Source organism: Narcine bancroftii, chromosome 3 (assembly GCF_036971445.1).
Source record: "Narcine bancroftii isolate sNarBan1 chromosome 3, sNarBan1.hap1, whole genome shotgun sequence".
Classification (NCBI taxonomy): Eukaryota; Metazoa; Chordata; class Chondrichthyes; order Torpediniformes; family Narcinidae; genus Narcine; species Narcine bancroftii.
This window is the reverse complement of record NC_091471.1, coordinates 106,257,112-106,281,675: the sequence shown is the minus strand read 5'-3', so window position 1 is coordinate 106,281,675 and position 24,564 is coordinate 106,257,112. Positions and strand designations below refer to the sequence as shown.

Below are 24,564 nucleotides of genomic sequence, written 5' to 3'. Positions count from 1 at the left end.
CTCTCTAATTAACGAAGATTAAAATGTATTATTGTAGCACTGGAAATGAAATTCCTTATGCACAGCATTTATCAACATTCCATTAAAGGGTGTAATGAAGCTTTGCATTAAACAAATAATATTTCATCAAATGGATAAAGATAAATATAAATGGATTATGAGTAATTTAACAGTACCATGCATTATTTCATGACACTCATGGAGAATGAAATGTCATCAGTCCATAAATCTTAGTAGAATTCTGGGTTAGATATAAATAATTCCATCTTACTACTGTCTTCACTTTATAGATTATATTGCTCAGTTTTAAAACTATTGTATTCAATTATAACAAATCAATAAACTGGAATTGACGAAGGCTTTTGATTCTTGGAAATATAACTCAATTTATTCAACTTCTGCTATTCATTTTCACAGTTGGAATACTTTAATAAGGCAATGACAATGAAGCCCTCCTTCCCCCACAATTTTGATGGAGCAAGTGTATTAAAACTCTTCATCCTTTTGCTCCCTTTTCAAATCCACACTCTCAATAATCCCCCTTTCACCTTTTATTGAAGGCTCAGAAGCTGCTAAAATATCTATGGGGGAAAAGAAGAAAGAAATAACATCAGTAGGGCCACATAACTTCTTCAGTCTGTTCCAACATTCATTAAAGTCAGCTTCACTTTCTTGCCAATCTCTTGTTGACAAAAAATCTGTCTGAAAGGGCCTTGAGTATAGTTATCCATCGATGTCTGTGATAGAGAATACTAAATACTCACACTGCTTTGAGAACTGTGCCTGACACCCTGGAAGAGATTTCTGTTTTATCTCCTATGAACAGGATGAGGTAGTCACCTTACAATTTAGCACGGAACTAATTTTTTGAATTCCTTATAAGTGCAGGAAGCAGCACTAATGAAGTCATAAGAACATAGGAAATAGGAGAAGGAGTAGGTCATCTGGCCCATTGAGCCTGTTCTGCCATTCAATAGAATCATGTCTAATCTGGCTGTGGATTCAGCTCCACCTGTCTGCCTCTTAACACTTACTTCCCCTGTTCTTAGTAAGTCTATCCACTGATAGACTATATTCAACGAAGCAGCTTCTGCTGCTTCCTTGGACAGATAATTCCTCACATTCACTGCTCTTTGAGAGAATCAATTCCTCATTATCTCCATCTTAAATATACACTGCTGAGTTTCAGGCTATGTATCCTTGTTCTGGGTCTCAATTTCCTGAGGAAACATCTTACCTGCTTATCCATTCCTTTCATGATTTTATAAGTTCATGTAAGATTTCCTCTTGTTCTGCCAAACTCTAATTATAGCTCCAAGCAAATCAATCTTTCCTCATTAGCTGACCCCCTCATTTCTAGATTCAACCTGGTGAACCTTCCGCAGATCACCTCCAAACCCTGTAAATTCTTTCTTAAGTAAGGAGACCAGAATTTCACACAGTATTCCAGATGTAGCTTCACCTGTATCCTATACAGTGGCAGCAGAACCTTCGTGCTCTTAAATTAAATCCCACTAGCAATGAAGCCAACATCCCATTTTCCTTCTTAATATCCTGCTGCACCTGCAAACTAACTTTCCTCTTATTCATGCACAAGCACTCTCTCAACAAAAGCATTTTTCATCATTAAAATTATAGCCCAATCTATAGTTTTCTTTCAGTAGATGACCTCACATTTACCAACATTGAACTCCATCTGGCGGATACTTCCCCATTCACTTAACCCATCATATTTCTCTGCAGACTCTGTGTCATCTGCAAACATCGACATATTAACACTTGGTAATAAAAACACAATGCTGGAGAAACTCAGCAGGTCATGCAGTGTACTTTATCTTTCTTTGGCTTGGCTTCGCGGACGAAGATTTATGGAGGGGGTAAAAAGTCCACGTCAGCTGCAGGCTCGTTTGTGGCTGACCAGTCCGATGCGGGACAGGCAGACACGATTGCAGCGGTTGCAAGGGAAAATTGGTTGGTTGGGGTTGGGTGTTGGGTTTTTCCTCCTTTGCCTTTTGTCAGTGAGGTGGGCTCTGCGGTCTTCTTCAAAGGAGGCTGCTGCCCGCCAAACTGTGAGGCGCCAAGATGCACGGTTTGAGGCGTTATCAGCCCACTGGCGGTGGTCAATGTGGCAGGCACCAAGAGATTTCTTTAGGCAGTCCTTGTACCTTTTCTTTGGTGCACCTCTGTCACGGTGGCCAGTGGAGAGCTCGCCATATAATACGATCTTGGGAAGGCGATGGTCCTCCATTCTGGAGACGTGACCCATCCAGCGCAGCTGGATCTTCAGCAGCGTGGACTCGATGCTGTCGACCTCTGCCATCTCGAGTACCTCGACGTTAGGGGTGTGAGCGCTCCAATGGATGTTGAGGATGGAGCGGAGACAACGCTGGTGGAAGCGTTCTAGGAGCCGTAGGTGGTGCCGGTAGAGGACCCATGATTCGGAGCCGAACAGGAGTGTGGGTATGACAACGGCTCTGTATACGCTTATCTTTGTGAGGTTTTTCAGTTGGTTGTTTTTCCAGACTCTTTTGTGTAGTCTTCCAAAGGCGCTATTTGCCTTGGCGAGTCTGTTGTCTATCTCATTGTCGATCCTTGCATCTGATGAAATGGTGCAGCCGAGATAGGTAAACTGGTTGACCGTTTTGAGTTTTGTGTGCCCGATGGAGATGTGGGGGGGCTGGTAGTCATGGTGGGGAGCTGGCTGATGGAGGACCTCAGTTTTCTTCAGGCTGACTTCCAGGCCAAACATTTTGGCAGTTTCCGCAAAGCAGGACGTCAAGCAAAGGCGAGAAATCAGACTGCTCAAACTACAGGGGAATCACGTTGCTCTCCATTGCAGGAAAAATCTTCGCTAGGATTCTACTAAATAGAATAATACCTAGTGTCGCTGAGAATATTCTCCCAGAATCACAGTGCGGCTTTCGCGCTAACAGAGGAACCACTGACATGGTCTTTGCCCTCAGACAGCTCCAAGAAAAGTGTAGAGAACAAAACAAAGGACTCTACATCACCTTTGTTGACCTCACCAAAGCCTTCGACACCGTGAGCAGGAAAGGGCTTTGGCAAATACTAGAGCGCATCGGATGTCCCCCAAAGTTCCTCAACATGATTATCCAACTGCACGAAAACCAACAAGGTCGGGTCAGATACAGCAATGAGCTCTCTGAATCCTTCTCCATTAACAATGGCGTGAAGCAAGGCTGTGTTCTCGCACCAACCCTCTTTTCAATCTTCTTCAGCATGATGCTGAACCAAGCCATGAAAGACCCCAACAATGAAGACGCTGTTTACATCCGGTACCGCAAGGATGGCAGTCTCTTCAATCTGAGGCGCCTGCAAGCTCACACCAAGACACAAGAGAAACTTGTCCGTGAACTACTCTTTGCAGATGATGCCGCTTTAGTTGCCCATTCAGAGCCAGCTCTTCAGTGTACTTTATATAGCAAAGATAAAGATACATAACCAATGTTTCGGGCTTAAACCCTTTATCAAGGGTTGAGTAAAATGTAGGTAGCCACCTGAATAAAATGTGGTGGGGGAGAGTCAGGAAGAGGAGCACACACCCACAGATAATAGGTTGATAAGGGAGGGAGGGCACAAGAGAAAACAGGGGAGGGACAGAGAGCTCTCTGAACAGAGAGGGAAAGGGGTAGAGAGCTGGAGGAAAGGATACGGAGGGATAGGGAAGAGAGGGAAAACAGGGAATGGTCTAGCAGAAACCAGAGAAGTTGATGTTAATGCAATTCAGTTTGGGAGTGGCCAAACAGAATATTTAGTGCTGTTCCTCCAATTTACATGTGGCCCTGGTTCGGCAGTGAATGAGACCATGGACAGATGTCCGCATGGGAGTGGGGTGTAGAACTTAAATAATTAGCTACTGGGAGATCCCCATCATTGATGTGGACAAAGCAAATGAGCTCAATGAAATGATCTCCTAGTCTGCATTCATTCTATCCAATGTAGGGAACACAACAACAGGAGCACTAGATGCAGTAGATGACACCCCACAGATTCACAAGTGAAGAGTGGCTTCACTTGGAAGGACAGTTTGGGGCCCCAAATGGTGGTGAGGGAGAAGGTGTGGGTACAAGTATGGCACTTCCTGCTGTCACAGGTGTAGGTTAATGCAGTGAAACACAAATGTCTGCATACACAATGAATAGGGACAATGTGTGAGCTGTTGATCTTCTCCAGCACTGTGCTTTTACTACATTCACTGCACCTGCAGACTTTTGTGTTTCACTCCATGGTACATTTGGTCCCCTCCTCCAAATAATTTATGTATATTGTGAATACTTGCAGTTACAGTGCCGATCGCTGAGTCACCTCATTAATCACTGGTTTATATCCAGAGCAAGATCCATTTATCCCAACACACTACCTTTTATTTGTTAACCATCCTCCATCCATGCCAATACATTACCCCCAATTCTATGCATTTTTATCTAATGAAGAAGTATTTTGCATGGCACCTTATCAAACCCTGAGTATAACACATCTATCTGCTCCCTTTATATACTTAACAGTCTCCAATAAACTAACTAATCATGACTTATTTTACTTCCTGGATCTCTATATCTCCATCTCAGGTGTCACTTTGAAGACAAATATCCATTGAATTCCAGACTGGCAATTCACCTGGACTATACTTCTCACTTTGATTCTCTAAGGTTTCTATTCCTCCTTCAGCATCATATTTGCTCTGATACAAAACTTTCTAAACAGGTGCATTTATATCTTCTATCAGGTCATCTTCCTCAACCATGGCCTCTTCTTCACTGCCGCTGATAGAATCATCTAATTCCCACACCTCTACTTTTTGATTTTCATCCTGGGCAGAGTATGAATTGGGTTCCATTGGTGCTCAACTTCATGTTTCATAACTACTGCTATCTTTAATCAGATTCAACCTCCAGGCGCATCTTCTCCTCCCCTTTCACCATTCCTGAGTGGCTGTTCTCTTTGCTATTCCCTTTTCAATATGTAAATGTGTTGGTGAAACTCAGTAGGTTATGCAGCATCCATAAGAAGGGTATTACATTCAACCCCAGCAGCATTTGCAGACTTTCTTGTTTAACTTTTAATTCCTTTATCTGTTTTCCTAACCTTTCCTATTTTGTGGTACAACCTCAGAAGATGATTCTCATCCTCATGCCTCATTCTTCCCACCATCCTGAGACCCACATAGTCCTTTCAGGTAAAGCAATGATTCACTTGTATGTCTTCCATTTGGTGCTCATGATTTGTGGTCTCGTCTGCATTGGAGATAGCTACTGCAGATTGGGCATCTGCTTTTCATAAAACTTCCATTTAGTTCAAAGGGACAACCTTGAGCATTCCATTGCCAGCCAATTTAATTCCCCATTCTACTCTCTTTTTGACGTCTCTACCGATGGTCTCTTGCACTGTTAAATCAAGGTACAACCCAAACTTGAGGAACAACACCTCATCTATTCTGGGCTTGTTATAAATTTCTGGGCTCAATATTGAATTTTTATCTTCAGATAACTATATATTTAGTTTGCCTTAAAATTCTCTTTTGTTCATTTTTTTCCTCCTTTCCCCACACAGTGTTTGATCTGCTCAGTGTTTCCTGCATTTTGCAGTTGGTTTCAGTTCTCTACAACAACTTTGACCTGCTTTTTCAAATCTCTTACTGTTCTCTTATTCACATTTCACTTATTCATCTATCAGTCTGATAGCTTTATAAAGAGTGTATCACCATGGCAACCCTGGTCTCACTCTATTACAGCTATTCCATTTGTCCTTTTCATTTTCTCTGCAACTTAAAGCTAATGTTTTTCATATTTCCCAGTTCTGATGAAGAGTCTTTATATGTCACAATAAACTGCAGATGCTGGAAATGTGAAATAAAAGTAGAAAATGCTAGAAATACTCAACAAGTCAGGAAACATCTTTGCAAAGAAGAAAAGAGTTAACATTTAAAGTCAAAAACCCTTCATCAGATCTGAAAAAAAAATTGGCTTGAAGTTGAAGAAAAGGTAGAGAGGACAAATGGAATAACTCGGATAGAGTGAGACCAAGGTTGCCATGGTAATAGAGTCTTTACAAAGCAATCTGGTTGAAAGATTAATGAATGAACAGATAGCAGGTTAGGCACCAACCACAAAGAGTGAACCATGGTCAATGTTTCAAGTATTAATCATTGTGTGATGCTAAAGGCTTAGACTGAAGATTTCAGAGATGGAAGGAATTGAAAATAAGAGTTAGAATTCTAGAACAAAAGTATATGATTAGCCAGAAGCCAGCATGGGTCAGGAATGTTGGGAGTGATGACAGATTTCCATCAGCTGCGCAAGTGGCACTGCTATTACAGAGGAGTGAACTGGTCAGAGCTGAATAACTTCCTTCTATGCTATAAATTTCTACCATTCCAAGTAGGGAATAGATGGTTTTAATGATAGCCCAGGCATGCAGTCTGAACATCAACTCAGGGCTCAATGTGACCACAAGATTGCACCTGAACTAGTACAAATTCAAGCTGTTGAGAGGGAGTGGAACGGGGGCTCAGTGGCTGTTGAACAAAGTTCGCAATTCTGACCAAAAATATAATAATAGTATTCCAACTTCTGTAAGCATTTTTCATTTTTCATTTAGCTTTCATGTTTGATTTCACTGGATTTAAATGATCATAATTAGATTAGTAGAATAGAGATGGAAAGTGCAATGTGGTGGTGTGTTTGAAAAAAACCCATTGGTGAAATATTCATATTTGAAGATGTGAAGTCATTTTCAATTTATGATTTAAAAAAGTGTGAATAAATATAAACTAGTTCATTATTTTTACAATTAATTTTTAATATTAATGTCAATATTCATTCTTCAAAATCAGCATTTATTCCTTTACATTTTTTAATCACATGCTATTGTCATAAAAATGCCTTGATTGCATGTAATTTTGTTGTGAATGCACCATATTTAGCAGGTGTTCACAAAGTTATTGAGAAGAAAATGTAGTTGGAGCTGCACACTAATGTTGATAGAGCCAAACGATATAATAATCTGGGACAAACGTTAAATGTTAAGCAGGCTTGTTGCTCCTGCATTCTGATGTCGAGAGAGCCATTCTTGATTTCCTCATAGGCAAATGTCATTATCGACTACCAATAATTAATTGTGACTATCTCGGGAATGAGCCCCAGAGGAAACCAGGAAGACATTTTGCTTAAATTACTGGCCACATGTCAAAATTTGTATTCATCAAGATTTTACTGCATTAAGTTAATAGAATTGAGTGCTTAAATGAACTCCTGTAATCAGTGCAAAAATTCTAAATGAGAGCAGAACTTCTTTCCATTTTAATTCTAAACAAAAATACCCTGAGATATCATTTTTGACTTTGGCATTACTTGACTTAAACTTTGAACTAACAATGCATTTTTTCATCTCAGACAAACCCACTTTGGATTCAGTTCAATGTCTTAATTCAGATTAGTTCAAGATAATAAATAAAAGGGGCAATAATTGAAAGGTGAATGCTGCTTACAGTAGTTGGAAAACCAAAAATAAGTGTCATTGCAGAAATTCACTCGCAGTTGAACTGTGTTAGAGAGTATAAATTTAATCGGAAATTATATGTTATAAACAAACACTTGACAACATCTTGCCTTTATATGTTTTAGCTGTTGTAAAAAAATGAAAGCTGAAGCACAGAAGCATTACAGAACAAACATTATATCCTGTAATTTGTGTGTTCTTAAGCCTTTCCAGCAATTTTAGTGGATGTCCTGCAAAATTATTAAATTGTGTGTCCCAGTATGCTGTGCAAAATATACTTTTTGTATTTAGGCTGAAATATTGTAAGCTGTTATGCCTCTGTCAGATGACTATGCGAAAAAATGTCTTTTAATGGTCCGAGAAAGATAGTAAGAGTTGACACTCATTTTTCAGTCAGAACCTTGTGAATTAAACATCACTTCAGGTAATCTATAACACTTTACAAAGAAGTTTTGACCTCCTAGTGCTATAATATCTAATATTATCTTTTGTAACTTTATCCTTCAATTAGCATCATTACAGCAGATTATCCAGTCATATACACAGCTCTCACAATTTTGTAAATTGAGCTCTCTTGTTTGTTAGCTGTACATATGTACTGCAGTCACCACATTACATTTTCACATAAATTATAACTATTGAGGAATTTTGGGCCATCTTTCTGGTTAGATAACAAATTTTCTTCTGCTACTTAGGTAAATAATGCAAAGAAATTCCTTTGCAATAGTCAAAAATGCTGAAGAAACTCAGCAGGACACACAGCATTTACAGAAAGCAAAGAGTAGCCAACATTTCTGGCCTCAGGCTTTTGTCAAGGTATGAGCAAAAAGCATGCACACACACACACATTCCATTTCCAGGAGTGAGAACCTGAACCATATAAATACCCTGTAATTTTTGAACACCCAATCACCTTGGGTAGCTTCCCTGGTTGCAACCCTACTCCCTGCCATCAACATAGGCTCTAACCTCCTGGCACTACAGGCAGTTCCTGAAGAATAATCTTCATCAATCTCAAAGGAATTTATGAACATAACTTTTCAAATTCAATGTGTTTAGCCACACTATGTCACCAAGTCAATATTTAAAAGTGATGGGTTAATAGCAAACATTTATCCTAATATAAATAAATAAACATTTATTGTAATTAAATTCAACCACATTAGTCCCACCTCTCTGCGTTTGGCCCATGTCCCACTAAACCAGTGTTTTCAAACTTTTTCTTCCACTCACATACCACCTTAGTAATCCTTATGCCATAGGTGCTCTGTGATTAGTAAGGAATTGCATGGGTGGAAAGAAAAGTTGGAAAACCACTGTTTTAATCGTACCTAATTGACTCGTTATGTGCATGGTTTCATAACTCCAAAGGAAATGGGCCAATGACCATTTTTATCAAGCAAAATATTTCAGTAAGAATTGGGTCTAGAGCAGTGGTTCTCAAACATTTTTTCCCCACTCACACACCTCCTTAAGCAATCCCTTACTAATCACAGAGCACCGATGGCATAGAGATTAGTTAAGATGGTATGTGAGTGAAAGGAAAAGGTTTGAAAACCACAGCTCTAAATCTATCCTATTATGTATCTGTCCATTTTATTCTCAAATACTGCAACAGTACCTTCCTCAACCACTTCCTCCAACAGCCTATTCCACACACCCACCATCATCAGTGTAAAAAAAAAATTACCACTCAGGTTCCTGTTAAAATTCTTCCCTTTCACTTTCAACTGATGTCGTCTGATCACAGATTCCGCTTCTCTGGGCAAAAGACTTCTCGGTGTTCACCCTATCATGATTTTAATACCTCTAAGAGATCAACCCCATATCTTTATGTACTCCAAGGAATATTGACTGCTCAACCTCTCCTTAGAGCTCGGGTCTTTGTGTCCTGGCAACATGCTTGCAAATTTTCTGTGCACCCTCTCCAGCTTGACAACATCTTTCCTATAGCACTGTGACCCAAACTGAACATAATACTCAAAATGAGGCTTCACCAATATCTTATACAACTGCAAAATGACCTCTCAACTTCTTTACTTAATACTCTGATTGATGAAGGCCAATGCGCCAAAAGCCATTTTGACCACTCTATCTACCTGTGACACCACATTAGAGGTATTATGTACCTGGATTCCTAGATCCCTCCACTCTGCTACACTTTCCAGATCCCGACCATGCATTGTGTTGTTCCTAGCCATCTCAGAGTTCCCAAAATGCAACACTTCACATTTTTCTGTATTAAATTTCATCCACCATTCCTGCCCAGCTGCAATCTTTGGCAACCATCTTCACTACTACATTACCTTAGCTTAGTGATATCGCCAAAGACATTTAACAGATTAGCTGAGAAAAATAAGATTGATTGACTATAAAATTGTACTTACCAAAGACAGTCCTTGCAGGCACTGATTCTCTATTCAACCAAAATGACACTTGTGAGAGTATGACGGTCATTATGCACGGTAGGTACGTCTGGATCACAAAGTATCCTATTTTTCTTTTCAGATGGAAATATGTTGTCATGACTTTATATTCACCTAAAATGAAAATCAAATTAAGATTAGATTTGCATTGAAAAATACAAGATATATGCCATAAGGAGTAAAAGACAAAAGTCTGCAGATGCAGTGAATGAAGTAAAAATACATTTCCAGAAAAATTCAGCAGGTCAAACAGCGTGCTTTATATATCAAAGATAAAGATACATAACCAATGTTTTGGGCTTGAGACTTTCATCAATGTATGAACAAATTGTAGGAGGGCACCTGTATAAAATGTTGAGGTGAGGTGGATGGGCAGGGAAATGATCACAGGCCCACAGGCATGAGATAATAGGTGGATAAGGGAGGGAGGGCACAAAAGAAAACAGGTTGAATGGAAAGGGAAGGGGTTGGAGAGCTAGAGGAAAGGAGACAGAGGGAGAATGGAGAGTGGACTATTAGAAACAAGAGAAGTCAATGTTAATGCCATCCGGTCAGAGAGTACCAGGTGTTGCTCCTCCAATTTGTGAGTGGCTTTAATTTGGCAGCGCATAAGGCCATGAAAAAACATATTAGTGCGGGAGTAGGGAGTACAATTGAAATGGTTGGCCACTGGGAGTATCCCTGTCATTGATGTGGACAGAGCAAAGGTGGTCAGCAAAGTGATCTACCGTCTGCATCCAGTCCAACATTTTACAGAATGTACAAATTATAAACCTAATTTTCATACCTCCCCAACCCCGGCCCCATAGTTAAACTGAAATGAATGGTGAGAAAGGTTGAATTTCATGATCAGCTAATTTCCTACTCATTTTACATGGCCATTCAGAGTAAAGGGATTCAATATTTTCTGAACATATTAAAGTCAAATCTTAAAAATCAAATACACAGTGAGATCTGAGAAGATAAAATAATTTAATTGTATGTGTAGGTTTCTAAATGTTATTAAAGTCAATTTGTTTAACTTGTTACATTACAAATATTCATCATGAATAACAAGTCAAATAATTTTGATGAGAAAAGACCATAAATCTTTCCAAGTAATCTAAAGTGCTTACATACTATAGAGACTGCCTAGACATTCCATTATGTTGCACCTCATTTTGTATATGATACAAATAGGGGCAGAAAATAACCAAATGCAACTGGGTTATCTCAGTGCCACAAGTCACACCTGTGAATGTGTGAATGTGGAGTTCTGCATGACTATGTGAAATATTGTGCTCCTTCCTCTTCTCCCACCCCACCTCCAACTTCTTATCTGGGAGTCTGCTTGATTTTTGGCATACTTGAATGAAGGCTCAGGCCCAAATCAACGAATGCCTTGGGCTTTCCATTGATGCTGCATGACCTGCTGAGTTTCTCTCCCTTCAAGGAGCAAAGAAGCAAAGAGTTTTACAGTGGACAGGAGTAAAACATAGAAGTCTGCAGACACCGTGATTCAAGTGGAAACACAATACTAGAGAACCTCAGCAGGTTGAATGGTATACTTTATATAGCAAAGATAAAAGGGACTTCTGTGGGATCCTCTCTCACTACCTCCTGCCTGTGGGACCATGCTCTGTCCCGCCCCTCCCCCTCAAACATTTTGTTTGGGTGCCTGCCTACATTTTGCTCATAGCTTGATGAAGGACTGAAGCCCAAAATGTTGGTTAGTTATTTTTATTTATGCTATATAAAATACACTGTTTACCTGCTAAGTTTCTCCAACATTGTGTTTTTACTTCAATCATGATGCCTGCAGACTTTCATTTACTCTCGCCTTCAGATTCACTCAGAGACCTCAATGTAAAAAAAATTCAGCCATTGAAACAACTTGATGTATTTTAAAATCCCTTGTATATATAAATATTCATGTGATAGGATGAAATACATAACAAAACCTTGGGCCTTGTGCAAATAGAAAATCAAACACAAAACTGTCATGTTGCCCTGCCTGTACTTCATCTCCTTCCCATATTCCAGTGACATTTTTATCAGAAGACCACAGTCAGTACAAATTGGAAACATCTCCTCATTAATTATCAACACAGTGTACCCCAAGGATATGTGCTTAGCCCACTGCTCTATTCATTATACACCCAAGAGAGTGTAGCCAGGCACAATTTTAATGCTATCGATAAATTTGCGATGACACCACAGTTGTCGGCATAATCACAAACAACAATGAGGAAACGTACAGGAGGGAGATAGATCAGCTCATTGAATGGATTACCCCAACAATCTTGCACTCAACATTAGCAAAACCAAGGAAATGATTGTGGATTTCAGGAGGAAGTCAAGGGAACACAGCCCAGTCCTCGTCAAGGGCTCAGTAGTGGAGAGGGTCAAGAAATTCAAATTCCTGGATGTTAACATCTCCGAGGACCTGACCTGTAGCCTCCATGTTGATGCAATCACAAAGAAGACTTGCCAGCGACTATACTTTGTGAGATGTCTGAGGAGATTCGGTATGTCACCGAAGACTCTCGAAAACTTCTACGGGTGCTTCGTGGAGAGCATTCTGACTGGTTGCCACACTGTCTGGTATGGAAGCGTCAATATTCAAAACAAGAAAAAACTCCAGCAGGTTATTAACTCGGCCTGCGACATCACAGGCACCAGGCTTCACTCCATCAGGGACATCTGCATGAGGTGGTTGGTGTCTTAAAGAAGCAGACTCTATCCTCAAATACCCTAACACCCAGGCCATGCCCTCTTCACTTTGCTACTGTTGGGAGAAACATACAGGAGCCTAAAGAAGCACACAAGGACAGCTTCTTCCCTGCTGCCATCAGATTCCTGAATAATCAATGAACCAAGGATACTGCCTTACTTTTCATGCAATGTTATAAAAAAAATTATTGTTGTGAGGTGGTTCATAATATGAATGTTTTCACTATGATGCTACTACCAATTTTGTGACTTGCTGATGACAATAAATTCTTTTTTCAAACTTTATTTAAAGATAGAAAAAAACATAACATACAGTCCAATAATCATCAAAAATTAATTTTACAAATATATATTAAAAAAAACAAAAAAAAGACAGAAAAATAAAATAATTTAAAAAAACAGACCCGCCCTCCCACCCCTTCAGCCAGCTCCCTTAAGGGGAGCCAAAAATATAAATTATATACAAAAAAAATTATAAATGTTAAAAATAATTCAAAGTATATCTAAATGCATATATTCCAAATACGGAGACCATTTGCTAATGAAAAAAGAATAATGATCACATAAATTATAGGTAATTATTTCCATAACAATACAAGTTTTCAATTCATTGTTCCAAAGTAGTATATTAATTTCTGTATTGTCTTTCCAAGTACTCGCAACACATTTATGCGCTACTGATAACACCAAATGTACAAAAGCAATTTGAATTTTATCCAAACCTAATCCCCTCAACGAAATCAAATTACCCAACAAGAAAATCATTGGGTCTAATGGTAATGTAAAGTTATATAATTTTTCCAAAACCACTTTAATTCCTTGTCAGAATGGTTGAACTTTAACAAAAGTCCAAACAGCATGTAAAAAAGTTCCAATACATGAATCATATCTAAAACATAAGTCTGAATTACTAAATCCATATTTTTTTAGTTTCTCCTGAGTGTAATATAATTGATGTAAAAAATTATAATTAATCATTCCATATCTTACATTAGTCAATTTGATTACATTGTCCTGACACATATCCGCCCAATCATCTTCAGGAAAAATAAACACTAAATCACTCTCCCATTTAAGTTTAGATTTATCCCAATCCGGTTTATCCATATTATCTTGAAACAAATTGTACATAACCAAAATATAACCCTTCTTTGGTACAGAGGAAATCAAAGACCCAAATCTTAACAAAGTAGGTAAATTCATCTCTCTACCATAATTATCCTTTACCAGGCTCTAAGTTGGTAACACACAAAACAAAGAATTTACAGATATATCAAATATCTCTCTCAATTGATTAAAATAAAGAAATCGTCCCTCTTCTAAACAATCCTGTATTGTCTTTATACCCTTAAAATCCCAACTCTTTAAATAATTATTAAACATTGAAAAAGAAATAAGTTGGTTAATATACAAAAAGGTCAAAATTGATCATTTATCTTTTGAACCCAAAAAACCTATTTTAAAAAAAAAATCCAGATCCTTAACAAATGTTTCAATTATATTATATTCCTGTAACAAATTCAAGTTCCAACGAAATATAAATTCATGTACCTCGACCTCAGAAATACACACCATTTCCACCTTAGCCCAGCTAGGAGGTTGATTTAGATCCATCAACCTGCTAATAAACTTCAACTGGGCTGCTTCATAGTAATTTTGAAAATGTGGTAACTGAAGTCCACCTAACACATATTTTCATGTAAGTTTATACAATGCCACTTGAGCTAATTTACTTTTCCATAAAAACTCCTGCATTACCTTATTTATATCCTGAAAAAATCTTTTAAAAGTAAACAAGGTATTGACTGAAATAAATATTGAATTTGGGGGAAAATATTCATTTTAATACAATTGACCCTACCAATCAGTCAATGGAAGATCTTTCCACTAAATCAAATATGCTTTAATCCATTTTAATATAGCCATATAATTTAACTGATACAATGACTGATAATTAACATCTATAAGCACACTTAAATATTTCATTTTATTTGTCCACCTTAATTTTGTAATAATTTTAAATTCTGAATAATCTCCTATTCCAGTTGGTAAAATTTCACTTTTATCCCAAATAACTTTATATCCTGACAGTTCACCAAATTTTGACAAACACTCTTGTAACTGCTTCAATGACCATTCTGGTTCCGTCAAATATATCAATACATTATCTGCAAATAAATTAATCTTATATTCTTCATTCATAGCCTTCATCCCTCTAATTTCATCATTTTGTCTAATAGTCTGAGCTAATGGTTCAATAGCCAATGCAAATAAGGCTGGTGACAATGGACAACCCTGCCGAGTTGAACGAGTCAACCTAAATGGTAAAGAGCTCTGACCATTTACCTAGCAACCCTAGCAATCGGGTTCGTATATAAAGCTTTAACCTAACCATTAAAAAAGGGCTGAATTTAAACTTTTCTAATACCTTAAATAAAAAAATCCCACTCAACCCTAACAAAAGCCTTTTCTGCTTTCGGTATGCATTGACCAAAGTAATTAATTGAAGATTATTATCTGATGCATTTCTGTTTTTAATAAAACCTGTTTGATCAGTATGTATCAACTTAGGTAAGTACGTAACATTAGCTTGAGTTAACAATAAAAAAGCTTCTGAAATAAACCGCTCATCTATATTAGGTGCATGAAAATTAAGTCCAAGATTCAGCAAAATTTTACAATTCACCTGTAAAACTCTACCTACATTTCCCTCTGAAGATTTCAATTCAAATGATAAATTTTTATGAATCAAAATCACCACCCCTCTTGCCTTAGAATTAAAAGAATAAAAATAACACATGTTCAACCCAATCACTTTTCAATTTCAAATGTTTCTTTTCGGTCAAATGTGTTTCTTGTAAAAAGGCAATATCAATTTTCTTTTTTTAATATAAGCCAATACCCGCTTTCGCTTGCCACCAATGACAATAAATTCTGATTCTGAGTGATGTTCCTAATCTATAGCTTTATGCAAAAATCTGCAATTTACAGTCAGTATCACATAGTAATGATGTCAAACAGCAATAGTTTCAAAGTCATTACAAGTAGCTATAAGTTGCTTTCAATCAGACCAAATTGAGAGTAGATACCCAAATTAATTCACACATTAATGTTAATTTAAACAAAGCTGCCACATTTATACTTCATCAAATGAGCAAATAATTACTAACTGCATTGCATGTCATTCCCTGTAGTTTTTTCTTGAGAATGAATCCGTTTGAAAACTCTCTATACAGATCAGTTCCAGATGACACATCCTGTTCTTCCAAAACTGCAAACAGTGACAAATACCATAATGATATTAAATGACTGCTCCATCATGAGCAAATTAAAAATCAGGGCTTTTCATTCAACTCATTACTGCCATTTACTAATTGTTATCAGGGAATCCTTTAAAATCTAAGTGGTTAATACTCTGATTTGTAAATAAATAGGATTGGAAGCAGTGAATCAGGTACCAACAGTTTTAAGAGTCCTTTGACATTCATATAGTATCTGCCAATTTAGATCTTTGAGGCAGAGGTATGGTAATACATACTTTCATCTATGCCTGCTAGCAGTCAGGTAAGAGGAGTTTTATGGATATTTATTTGAAGGGTACAGTAACAGGGAGAGATTTTTCAGACTTCACAAAACCAAATACCATAAGTTGAGTCATGAAACCCTCAAAAATCATTCAAAATATAGGGGTCAACTTTTGAGACAAATATACCTTTGAGACAAATTCAGGTCAAAAACTGTTTGATGCTGATTCAGCATATAAGTCGATCCTGGAAGCACCAATTTGGCACATTAATCGTCCCTGGAAGCACCTCCCCACCGCCTGGTGCCGCCATAACCCACACAGATATTCTACAATTATACAGCCTGAGGCTGCCGCTCCTGCCCGGTAAGCTGAGGTCGCCGTTCCTGCTGGGAGACTGAGGTCACTACTTCTGCCACGTGGCAGAATTGGCAACTTCGTTCTCTGTGGCAGCGACCTTGTTCACGCTCTTGCAGGAGGTTCCCGTTCCGGTCGGGAGAATGAGGTCTCTGCTCCTACTTTAAAGAACAAGGTCACCACTCCTGCTCCAGAGAATGAGGTCGCGGCTGCTGTCATGTAGGTCCGAGGTTCCTGCTCTTGCCAGGAGAACGATGTTGCCACTCCTACTCAGGAGAATGAGGTTTCCGCTTCTGCCCATAGGTTGACGTTCCCTCTCCTACCTGTTAGGCTGAGGTTTTTTTTTTACTTGCTTAATTTACAGCTTTTTTACCTGGTGATTGGAGTGTTTTAAAACATTTGGGTTGTTGTTGGGAGGCCCGGACAGTCTGAAAAAAAAGAGGGTGTGGGTCGACCTATATGCCAGTCAACTTATATGCCGAAATATACTGTAAACCCTACCAACCATCAGGCAGTCAACCAGCATGTTCCACTTCTATTCAGAGTCTACTTGGAAGAGTAATCAATTCCAACTTTTATACTTCAACATTTACTTTTTGTTTTTTGTTTCAAAAAAACAAGTTTTCTTGAATCTGGTAGTGGAATATATAATGAATACCAAATAATTGTTTAAAAAATGTTGCAGTCCTTCTAACAGAAAGTCTCAAAGAAATTAATGTATTAAAAACCTAATATTTACTTTTGCTAATAAATATAGTTCTACACAGTTATGCTATTTTGTTCTTTTGTTCTCCTGAATGAAAAATGGTGTAATACATTGTTAATAACCTTGTCCTTTGGCACTGATCTGTAAAGCTCTAATTTTCTGTCTGAAATACAATGTATATTTTTGTAAATAATCACATGCAAATAGCTGGTCATAATAAGGAGCAAAGCAATGTTAATACTACACAGACCAGGGAGCTTATTAGTAAGATATTTTTATAAGAATTATCAGTAATCTCTTGGTTGCAGGAAGCCTATGCTGTTCTTGGAAGCAGAGGGGACAACATTTCAAGCTCCCCAACAACATGGTTATTATATTGTTATTAACAATTAACCACATTTTAAAAAGGTATGCTAATTTGAGTGTGGACTTGAACAATTGGAATGGCATCAGATTTTCAGAATGATACCATCCCATTCTATGGGAAGTGGGTAGGCTGGTCTTGCTTGCCCTACTTGGCCAAAGTTCTCTATTCACCTGAAATAATGGCAGTTAATTTCAAAACACTTTCTAAAAAGAACATGGCACAGAACACCAAACTGTAGGCTAATGGAACAATGTTGATTCTATTCCACCCAGAGCGGATGAGATGTCTGGGGCATTTCAGCACAGCATGACTGACAAATTAAAGAGGGGATGATGCCATGATGTGATGACATAGTGAAAAGGGGTGTAGGTGGAAGAACTAATCCATTTGAATTTGGAAGAAAATCACAAAGGAGCTGGATCTCTGGCAGGAACAGTCTCCACCATAAAGGTATCTCATTATTCCCCAGATTACAGCAATTCTAAGGTCAAAATAAACCAAAGTTTCCAGTTAAGAATGTATTTCCTGAATGATTACTGTAGATTGCTAACTATGTTCATATTTTAAGTATGGTCATTCCATCCAAATAAAAAAGATGCTGTAAATGTCAGCATTATTTTCTACAATGCTATTTACAAACCTGTACTGGACCTGATAAGTTCTTCCCCCACAGTTTGTCCAAGCAAATCATACTGATTTAGTCGAGAACCATCTTCTGCAACCACCACCGATTTTCCTGGTTCAAAAGTCCAATTGTAATTCACCTCTGAGCGGGTATATGCATCTGCAGACACAAGGAAAAAGCTTGAAAAGACAGAATAGAGAGTATTGCCTTTGGCTGAAAAGTCACTCTGAACCTCTGCAACTATCCCTGGAAACCAATATACAAATACACAGGAGAATTAAAAACAGAAGGTAGATATTTTGCTTCCTTCAATAACATTCCTTGCAATTGGTATCTGATTATCATTAAATGTGAGTCAATACCTCAAAGCATTTATAAATAAACACACCTTTAACCTAAGTCCTTATTATAGGGTTTCGATTCAAAATTGGAAACAGTTTACCAGTATTAGCTCTTGCTGCAATTACAGGTAAAACCCGCTTTACGAAACCAGAACGTTCCTATGAACAGAATCAGACATTTTGGTGCCTGATATTTTGGTGCTCGGCATTATTGCAACTGACATTTTGGTGCTGGATATTTTGGTGAAAAAAATGACTTGTAGACCTTTGGACATTTTGGCACCGGATATTTTGGTGCCCACATTTGGCAATGGACATGGCATTTAATTTATTATAACTTTAATTAAATATAATGAATATAAATATTAATGAATATTAAATAAAACAAATGTAACGAATATGCAGTCACATCGCTACACTCCCCACAGTGACATCTCCAAACTCCCCTCACCCCGTGGTGACATCTCTTAACTCCCGTCTCCTCACAGTGATATCTCCAAACTCCCATCTCCCTTCAGTGACATCTCCGAACTCCTATCTTACCCTGGTGACATCTCTGCACTCCCCTCATCCCACGGTGAGATCCACCTAACTGTTAGCACCAAAATGTGCTACACCCTCCTGTGAAACCTTTTGTAAGCCGAAATGGCCAAAATCTAAGACCTATTCAGTACTATTGAAAGATATTTTCATAAAAGTGAAAAGCCATTCAAATTTCTTTTAGATAGCTAACACAGGTTTCTTTGTAAAAGCGAATTTTTGTAAGCAACTATTCATAAAATGGGGTATAACTGTAATAGATTTATATGGTCACTTATGATTGAACTCTCCCAGATCAGAAACTCCTAAGGATTCTCCAAATCTATTTCCCTATGAAACATAGGCTAGCATAATCAGGACTACAGACTGATCCCACTGGGACATTGCTTATATTAAAGATATTAGAAACAAAATTAGCAGATCATTGTCTGCAATTTTATACCAGTTTTGATTATACTGGCCACTTGGACATTTTCCTATTAATTTATTCATGACAATATCAAGGCATGGGAGTCCAAGAATATTTAGAGAAAATTAGCCAAAGGTTATGTACTGCACAAATATTTTAAAAATAAATCTTCATTTCTGATATTCCTCTGCTTCTCCAGCTCTTCCACCTTCAGGAACAGATTCCCTGGAGATTCAACAGGTCTCTTGTTGGAGTGATGAGGGAGGATGGGAAAATTCCCATGACAAGTTTTGATATTTTGTTTTTGCTTCAGTTTCCTGAAATCATCCATTTATCCAGAATGTTGATACATTTATTTTCTTTTATCAATGTGCTTCAGCAATAAAGCATTCAAGGCTTCACAAAGCAAAGTGAGCACTGCGTAAAACACCTTTTCAATAATTTTCCAGTTAATTACTTTAAAGTATGCTGTAATGGTTAAATAAAATCAGCAAATGGTAAAAAATACTCAACAAGTCGAGGTTCAGAATGACCACAAATGTTAACTCATTAACTCTGAAAACAAACATCTAAACTAAGGTCATTGCTCAGCTCTGTTATAATAAGGGCTTCAAATTTACATAATAATTGGGGCAGGCGGAGTATGTGTTGAGGGCAGGGTGCAATGAAGATCATCAGGGAAACAAATCTTAAGTGGAAATGAAAGGTATATCTAGGAATTGTTACTGATCATTCAATTAAAAACAAAATTAAACATCCTGCTGGAAGTCTGGAAGTTTTGGGGACTGCGTAAATTCAAAATGTCTTTTATGTTGTGTAACTGTGTGGCTGTTGCCCTCTGGGCCAGTTGAGGAAATCTTAAAACATCTGGGAATGTTTTAATTCTCTTCTTTGGCTTGGTTTCGTGGACGAAGATTTATGGAGGGCTAACAGCTGCAGGCTCGTTTGTGGCTGACAAGTCCGATGCGGGACAGGCAGACACAGTTGCAGCGGTTGCAAAGGAAAATTGGTTGGTTGGGGTTGGGCGTTGGGTTTTTCCTCCTTTGTCTTTTGACAGTGAGGTGGACTCTGCGGTGTTCTTCAAAGGAGGTTGCTGCCCGCTGAACTGTGAGGCGCCAAGATGCACGGTTTGAGGCAATATCAGCCCACTGGCGGTGGTCAATGTGGCAGGCACCAAGAGCTTTCTTTAGGCAGTCCTTGTACCTCTTCTTTGGTGCACCTCTGTCTCAGTGGCCAGTGGAGAGCTCGCCATATAACACGATCTTGGGGAGGCAATGGTCCTCCATTCTGGAGATGCGACCTATCCAGCGCAGTTTGATCTTTAGCAGCATGGATTCGATGCTGTAGGCCTCTGCCATCTCGATTACTTCGATGTTGGAGATGAAGTTGCTCCAATGAATGTTGAGGATGGAGCGGAGACAACGCTGGTGGAAGCGTTCTAGGAGCCGTAGTTGATGCCGGTAAAGGACCCTTGATTCGGAGCCGAACAGGACTGTGGGTATGACAACGGCTCTGTATACGCTAATCTTTGTGAGGTTTTTCAGTTGGTTGTTTTTCTAGACTCTTTTGTGTAGTCTTCCAAAGGCACTCTTTGCCTTGGCGAGTCTGTTGTCTATCTCGTTGTCGATCCTTGCATCCGATGAAATGGTGCAGCCGAGATAGGTAAACTGGTTGACCGTTTTGAGTTTTGTGTGCCCGATGGAGATGTGAGGGGGTTGGTAGTCATGATGGGGAGCTGGCTGATGGAGGACCTCAGTTTTCTTCAGGCTGACTTCCAGGCCAAACATTTTGGCAGTTTCCGCAAAACAGGACGTTAAGCGCTGAACAGCTGGCTCTGAATGGGCAACTAAAGCGGCATCGTCTGTAAAGATTAGTTCACGGACAAGTTTCTCTTGTGTCTTGGTGTGAGCTTGCAGGAGCCTCAGATCGAAGAGACTGCCATCCGTGCGGTACCGGATGTAAACAGCGTCTTCATTGTTGGGGTCTTTCATGGCTTGGTTCAGCATCATGCTGAAGAAGATTGAAAAGAGGGTTGGTGCGAGAACACAGCCTTGCTTCACGCCATTGTTAATGGAGAAGGGTTCAGAGAGCTCATTGCTGTATCTGACCCGACCTTGTTGGTTTTTGTGCAGTTGGATAACCATGTTGAGGAACTTTGGGGGGCATCCGAGGCACTCTAGTATTTGCCAAAGCCCTTTCCTACTCATGGTGTCGAAGGCTTTGGTGAGGTCAACAAAGGTGATGTAGAGTTCTTTGTTTTGTTCTCTGCACTTTTCTTGGAGCTGTCTGAGGGCAAAGACCATGTCAGTAGTTCCTCTGTTTGCGCGAAAGCCGCACTGTGATTCTGGGAAAACATTTTCGGCGACACTAGGTATTATTCTATTTAGGAGAATCCTAGTGAAGATTTTGCTTGCAATGGAGAGCAGTGTGATTCCCCTGTAGTTTGAGCAGACTGATTTCTCGCCTTTGTTTTTGTACAGGGTGATGATGATGGCATCACGAAGGTCCTGAGGCAGCTTTCCTTGGTCCCAGCAGAGCTTGAAAAACTCATGCAGTTTGGCATGCAGAGTTTTGCTGCCAGCTTTCCAGACCTCTGGGGGGGATTCCATTCATACCTACTGCTTTGCCACTTTTCAGTTGTTCAATTGCCTTATATGTCTCTTCCCGGGTGAGGACCTCATCCAGCTCTAGCCTTAAGGGCTGTTGAGGGAGCTGGAGCAGGGCCGATTCTTGCACTGAGCGGTTGGCACTGAAAAGAGATTGGAAGTGTTCTGACCATCGGTTGAGGATGGAGATCTTGTCGCTGAGGAGGACTTTGCCGTCTGAGCTGCGTAGCGGGCTTTTGACTTGGGGTGAGGGGCCATACACAACCTTTACAGCCTTGTAAAAACCCCTGAATTCGCCAATTAATTAATTGTCCTATTAATTAATTAATGTCACATTAATTAATATTAATTGATAGTACACACATACATCTGGACTGCCTGCTGGAGGGAACGGACAAGTCTGCATTGCCTGCAAGTGAATGGATGAGAATAGTAATGAGTTAAATTCAGTCTGTCAGTAGACAATAATACTTTTGAAGTAAAACAGACAAAAGAATGCTAATATTTTCAGAAAGGTTGTGAATCATATAGACGTGGATTGGAAAACTAGATACATTTCTAAAAAAATTGGAAAATTATTGGACTGTCAGAAGTTTGCAGAGAAGTAATTTAATAGAATAATTTTCTTGTGGAAGTACGTTAACACAGCAATCTAGCTGAAAATGAGAAGTGCCTACCACTTGTGTTCTGTTGAGGAGTGATTACTCCCTTGTATACATCTGCTTGTGGTACTTCTTATGCATACGAAGCTCATCTCATAAATAACAAGCCTTTTTGTGAACTGTAGTTTTAGAATCAGATGGCTGCACACCATTTCAGGAATCCGTAACATTGAGAATATTTAGGGGTTTCTCTGTGTGATGGATCAATAGTGACAACAGTAATTATAAAACTGCAAGATTTTAATACCATTGCAGTCAAATAATTAAAAGCAACAGATCTGAAACAGACTTCAAGAGAGGTGGGTGAGAAGGAGGAAAAATGACAAACTTTTTCAAATTGATATGAGAAGCATAATTATTTTTGTAATGGTTACACTTTGGTGATTTTCCAATACAAAGTTAAAGCATTTTGCCCCGCAAATATGGTTATCAAGCTCAATCTTTATTTCTACTTCAGACAACACAAATATATAGACAAAAAGTGTGTTTTCATTCTGTCTTTGTTGTGATTCATAGGAAAAATCTAAAACAATGGACACTATGACACAAGGTTATGTCTTGACACAATTTCAAGTTGTTTTCTCATATAGTGAATTTGAAAATCATTGTACATGCAATGAAGTGGGAATACTCTCTGCCACAAACCTCTGCGCTAAGTCAGATCAGTATATCCAGCGTCATGGTGGGTTCAGCTACTTAGGATGCTTCTGACTGGAATCTCTACCCATATGGGCACCATTCTTGCACCAGCAGTGAGACTGAGAGACAATGCAACTAGTAGTTGTATCCTGTCATGAATGGCTCTGGGTCAGAATCCCACTGCCATATTTCCTCAAATTGGATGATGTCTGAACATTTATTTTGAGGTCTTTGCAGACAAGATCCCCATTAACCTGTATTTATACCTGCTCCCTCCAAGGCCTCCAATTTTTTACAGTTCATAAAATAATGTTCCTCTTAAGGCTAAATATCAATCAGATCCATAACCTTTTACTTTTACCTAAGGGAGAAAAAAAGCATCCATTTAATACCTCATTTGTTCAGTCAGAGGCAAATCAGCACTCCCTCATTTTTTTTTTGCCTTGGAGCATCTATTAGAATTCTTATGCACAATTCTCCTTTCCTTTCAATCCAACTCCTATATATCTCTCTAATCAACACAACTGACAACTGGGTGTCTAATAGTCCTGTTCTGATATTGCAGTGGTTCTCAACCTTTTTCTTTCCACTAATATAGCACTTTAAGTAATCCCTATGCCATCGGTGATCTGTGATTAGTAAGGGATTGCTTAAGGTGGGATGTGAGTGGGAAGGGAAGGTTGGGAACCACTGCTCTAAGACAAATTGTTACCTAAATATTTTTCTTGAGACAAATTGTCATTGGCCCATTTCCTTTGGAGTTCTGAAACCATGCACAGAACAAGTCAATTAGGTACGATTAAAACAGTGGTTTTCAAACATTTTATTTCCACACATACCACCCTAAGCAATCCCTTACTAATCACAGAACACCTATGGCATAGGGAATACTTAAAGTGGCATGTGAGTGGAAAGAAAAAGGTTGAGAACCACTGTGATATTGGATCTCAAACTGTGAGCAGCACAGTTATTGTCGTGGTTAGCTCAATGCTATTACACCACCAGTGTTGTTTGTAAGGAGTTTGTATGTCCTTCCCATGTCTGCATGGGAGTCCTCTAGACACTCAGGTTTCCTCCCACCCTTCAAAACATACAACGGATTTTAGGTAATTGGGGTGTTTGGGCAGCATGGG

At 38.8% G+C, this 24,564-nt stretch overlaps 1 protein-coding gene across 1 annotated transcript in view; it reads right to left on the bottom strand.

Annotated features, from left to right (window-relative positions):
* LOC138756704 (gamma-aminobutyric acid receptor subunit alpha-2-like) overlaps positions 1-24,564 on the bottom strand; it is a 184,203-nt gene that overhangs the window by 55,751 nt on the left and 103,888 nt on the right. Inside the window, exons 7-8 of the mRNA XM_069923092.1 lie at positions 18,250-18,393; positions 9,906-10,058 (exon numbers count right to left, since the gene is read on the bottom strand). Coding sequence (XP_069779193.1) covers positions 9,906-10,058; positions 18,250-18,393 — 297 coding nt within the window. The remainder of the gene's footprint in view (positions 1-9,905; positions 10,059-18,249; positions 18,394-24,564) is intronic.